Here is a 5,036-nt window from a genome sequence, read left to right as displayed (position 1 = left end):
ATTTCATTTCATTTCTTCTCTCTCTCTCTTTCTCTCTCTCTCTCTCTCTCTCTCTCTCTCTCTCTCTCTCTCTCTCTCTCTCTCTCTCTCTCTCTCTCTCTCTTTCTTTTTTTCTTACCACAATGGCAGAAAACAGACTAGGACAGATATGCTATAGGAGAATGCCAATAATTTCACCTTAGCTTCTGATAAGAAGCAATAACCTTTGTATTCAGTGATAATGATAACACTGGCCTCACTTTTGGTCGATATTTCTTAGTAAATGAATCCAAAGATCAAAGTGGGTGTATCCATGATTCTTTGCCAACTGCTAGGGCAGAGAGTACACTTGACTCAGAACTGTAGGTGTTTCCATTGGCTGCAAGTTCAGCCCCACCCCTTTCCCTGTACTTAAGTACTACAGGGTGGCTTCCTTGAGTCACAAACAGCTGGGCGGGAAAGGGAGCTCAGCAGGCTTAGCCCTGCAAAGTGCAGCACACAAAATTGAGAGAAAATTTTGGAGAGAGATTTGTTTAAAGAAAGCAGCAATGGACCTGATCCCAAACTTTTCCGTGGAAACCTGGATGCTCCTGGCTACCAGCCTGGTGCTCCTCTACCTGTGAGTAAACTGCCCAGGCTCCTCTCCTAGGTGATCAGGACTTGGGGGATGTAAATCAGATGATTCTTTCCTTTACTGGCTTGGAAAATCCAAAGAGAAAACAAGGAGGACATTGCTTGAGTGTGGGATATATAAAGACTTAAGGTGTTGCTTTTAGTCCTATGCAAATCCCTCTAGGGGATAAGTATACATTTCTCTTCTACTAACCTCCAATTTTTGTGGATAGGAGGACTGAGTGACTTCAGTTAGACCTCCATTGAGTCTCACTTTTCTCCCAGATTAACCACCCAGGGTTCAGTAAAGCAGATTACAAAAAACTGGTCACTATGTATGACAGAAGGCCTCTTTGCAAGGTCTCAGGATTGTGGGTATTGTGGGGATGGGGGCAGCTTTTGTGTTGTCTTCACCTCTGTTTTCTCTGATGTAGGAGATGTGGAGTATTGCTCCATGTACACATGCCCAGTTTCTGCTTCCTTGTCCCACCTCTAGGACTATTTTAACAATGCCCCTAGTACATTACATTTGATCATTTTATTTTTATGAATGTTTTGCCTGCATATATGCATGCATGTGCATTACATGAGTGCTTGGTGCCCATGGATGTCAGCAAAGGACTTTGTATCCCTTGGAGTTACAGATGGCTATGAGCCACCATGTGGATGCTGGGAATTGAACCCTGGTCCTCTGAGGAGCAAGAAGTAAGTGCTCTTAACCACTGAGCTACCTCTCTAGCTCCCATAAACGATGGATCTTCAGAGCAAAGAAGGCCTGACTTGATTCTTTCCCTTCATCATTTCCTGTCAAATCCCCTGCTGTGAAATCTACAGGCATCCTCAAAGGGCAGGAACTTTGAAACAGTTAGGATGTTAAATGTTTTTCTCTAAGTTCCACTGGGAGCATCAGTGAAAACATCCATCTTAGGACCAACATTCAATGAATGGATTACTGCATATAAGTGAGGGGAGGAGAAAGGTTTTCTTGAGTTCTATGATTGAGTAGCACAGGTGGCTACTCCACCCAGCTCATTCTATGGCAATGATTCTCAACTTGTGAGGTCTCAATCTTTTGGGGTCACAAGAGTCACATATCAGATACCCTGCATTTTAGATATTTACATTGTGATTCATAACAATAGCAAAATTACAGTTATGAAATAATTTTATAGTTGTAGATCATAACAACAGGAGGCACTGTATTAAAGAACCACTGCTCTAATCACGTGTGTGTGTGTCTGTGTCTGTGTGTGTGCATTCCTATAAGTCTATGGGTAGTAGATGCTCTTCTTACACACACACACACACACACACACAATTTCACTTCTGTCACCATTTGACTTTAAGAAAAGATACACACTCACAATAATGTGAAAATTAAAAATTCAAACTTGGTTTTATTCTTAAAGGAATATTAAGTATTTAAGGTGTTATGGCAATACCTTTTCCATCTGATGATATTTTACAATTAACTGAAATCTTTAATTGCCTTCTATTCAGCCCTAGCATTTCTTTACTATAATCCTAGGACCTTCTGTCAAAAAGTTAAAGTGGGTCTGTTGTTTTCAATATTTGTGACAAGTTTTACAATAACTTCATCTGTTTATAATAGTATCAGGAATGTGAGTATAATGCATAAACAAGTACATTGTATAGATTGCATGTGTGCTTTGAAATAAACTTGGCTATTAGGTTTTAAAAATTTTATCAGTGTTTGATATACCTGTTTGTCAGGTCACGCTAATCCCTTAGTATAAGTGAGTAAGGAAGAGGATGGGTCAGTGATGAAATAGAATACCTTCAGGTATGAGTTGGCAGGAAGTGGAGACTATGCCTCTTCTCTCAAGAGAGAACTCTCAAATACACTTGTGGGGTGTGGCTCCCTTTGGAGATCACTAGAAGGACAGATGAATTGCAGCCAATCAATTTACAAATAAAAGCAAGTGAAAAAGACAACAGATAAGAATTTACATGAACACTCAAACTCAAGTTACAGGCGCTTATTAATGATTAACTTTAGGATTTAGAGCACAAATGTTTTACTTGTCTTTTAAGATAACCTTTGTGGTCCTTGGGAGTCCCACAGAGAATTTAAGAGAAGTGAAGACCAAAAATAGTAATTGTTGTTGGCTACATGTTGCCTCCTTTGTTTGAATTATGGTGCCTGTATCTATGACTGGTGAGCCACGACAATATACAATCCCAATGTACTAGCTTTCTCTTTTGCTTCATAGATATGGAACTTATTCACATGGAATTTTTAAAAAGTTGGGAATTCCTGGGCCCAAACCTCTGCCTTTCCTGGGGACAATTCTTGCTTACCGGAAGGTGAGTGAGTGTTCTTTGAGCCCCCTATCTTGCTTCTTGTGGTTACCAACACTGGCTTAGTTTCCATTAATTCTCTTGAGTAGAAACTGAGGTAGAATTTCAGAAACCATTACTTGGCTTCCACCTGAAGCAAGATCAATTTCCCAAAGGCTTTGCTGTTGGTCTTTGGAGAGTCCTGTTTGGCACAGATGGCCAGCTAAGCTCTCTGACATGTTAACACTCATGTTGAGGACTTGATGTTCAGATTTGTGATCCTTTAAAGGCAATATCCTTTTATTCTACTCTTCCGATTTTCCCTTCTGTGGACCCCTCTCATGACATACGATGATGAATCCCTTGGGACCTTTTAATTTGTGTCTATATGTACTTCATGCTTACTTATTTGCCCTAGCAAGGGGAAGCTATGCTTTTGGAATTTTTATTTGCATATTTAAAATCTAAGACTGAAACTTAGCAGAAGTTTTCCTTTTTACGTCTCAGAAGTGAAGCCTCAAAGCAAGTATCTGATTTTCAATGTTGTATGTACAGGAGAAATATTACCCGCTGCTGTATTGTGTGTAGAGGTGGCATCTCCCTACCTTTCCATGTTGACAGGGAGCCACAAAGACAGATTCTCTTTATTAAATTTTTAAAAATATTCTTTTTAATATGTATGGGCTGCATACATGTTTGTATATGAGTGCCTGGTGCCACGAAGGTGTTCCTCTGGAACTGGAATTACAGAGAGCTGCCATGTGGGTACTAGGATTTGAACCCTAGTCCCTTGGAACAGGAGGCAATGCTCTTCACCACTGAGCTCTTTTTCAGCCCCCTCTGTTAGTATTCACTTGCCTCTGTTATTATTCAACTTACCTGAGACTAAATGCTCTAAATGAAAAGAGGCCAGTGATTTCTTCAGTGTCCTAATGCTATTAGTCTTCTAGGGAAATAAATGAAAAAGAGGCTGAATAAGAAGATAAATGGATCTTACCTGGCTTTCCCTTGTCTTCCGTCCTCCCACCCCCTCTGGTGCCTGTGGAAGGAACGATTCAGAGAGTTTGAGGGTTTTAAGGACAGCCGGTAGAGAAGCAAAAGCTTTAGAGAGAGACAGGGTGTTAGCTATTATTCATAGTGAAGAGTGAGTGGCTGAGCATGTGCAATGCAGTTAGCAAATTATTCACAACCAAGGGTGAGGGTTTGCGCATGTGCAATGTTGAGAGAAAATTCAGGAAACTTGAATAACCCCATTTCAAATACCTCTAGAACTTAACCTCCCTTCTACTCAAACACTTATGAATAAGAAGCTTAATGAATAAGAAACTGGGAATGGAGAAATGTACATGTAAATAAAGAAAATATCTAATTAAAAAAAAAGAAAAAAAAAGAATTTAAAGACTATTGCAAAATAAAATTCTATGAATAAAAACATAACTGTAATTAAAAGAGAGAGAGAGAAAAAGAATGTCTCTCTCTCCACCACTGAGGGATAGTTAGGCTGATTTTGTAAGAGTCAAATTGTTTGTGCCCAATTAGAGAAAAGAACACTATCTTTAAAATAGTCATGGATTTTCATTTTCTTTACCTTTCCAGGGCTTCTGGGAATGTGACATACAATGTCATAAAAAATATGGGAAAATATGGGGGTAAGTACTACAGCAACTTCTACTGGGTAGATTTGAACCATTTACAAAAGCCCACAGGATCTTGAGTGGAAGCGATGTATTATAAAGATTTGTGGAGGCTTTTCCTACAAAGGCCCCATATGTCTTCTAGTGTCATGATTCACAGATGGAATTTGGTTTAAAAAGTTGCATGTTTTGACTTTCTTCTGGACTTGATGGTTCAGGAATGGTTTACTTGAGTTTTAGTCCAGTGTCTGGATATTCCACTCTTCCAATGTTCTCTTCTGTGTGCACCCCTCTAATAAGATATAACGAATCACCTGAGACCTTTAAGTATATATCTCTTTGCATGTCATATTTATTTATTTGGACATTAGACCAAATTTATTTAAAAATTGAATCTCGCTGGGCGGTGGTAGCTCATGCCTTTAATCTCAGTGCTTGGGAAGCAGAGGCAGGTGGATTTCTGAGTTCGTGGCCAGCCTGGTCTACAGAGTGAGTTCCAGGACAGCCAGG

The 5,036-nt window shown here is 39.7% G+C and overlaps 1 protein-coding gene across 1 annotated transcript in view; it reads left to right on the top strand.

Moving 5' to 3' along the window:
- The first annotated feature begins 426 nt into the window (after positions 1–426).
- The window catches only part of LOC116070965 (cytochrome P450 3A13), a 33,710-nt gene continuing 29,100 nt past the window's right edge, over positions 427–5,036 (top strand). Inside the window, exons 1-3 of the mRNA XM_031342350.1 lie at positions 427–598; positions 2,826–2,919; positions 4,489–4,541. Coding sequence (XP_031198210.1) covers positions 528–598; positions 2,826–2,919; positions 4,489–4,541 — 218 coding nt within the window. The 5' untranslated portion in view covers positions 427–527. The remainder of the gene's footprint in view (positions 599–2,825; positions 2,920–4,488; positions 4,542–5,036) is intronic.

The sequence above is a fragment of the Mastomys coucha genome, unplaced genomic scaffold, assembly GCF_008632895.1.
Source record: "Mastomys coucha isolate ucsf_1 unplaced genomic scaffold, UCSF_Mcou_1 pScaffold22, whole genome shotgun sequence".
NCBI classification, from domain to species: domain Eukaryota; kingdom Metazoa; phylum Chordata; class Mammalia; order Rodentia; family Muridae; genus Mastomys; species Mastomys coucha.
This window is presented reverse-complemented; position numbering and strand designations above follow the sequence as displayed.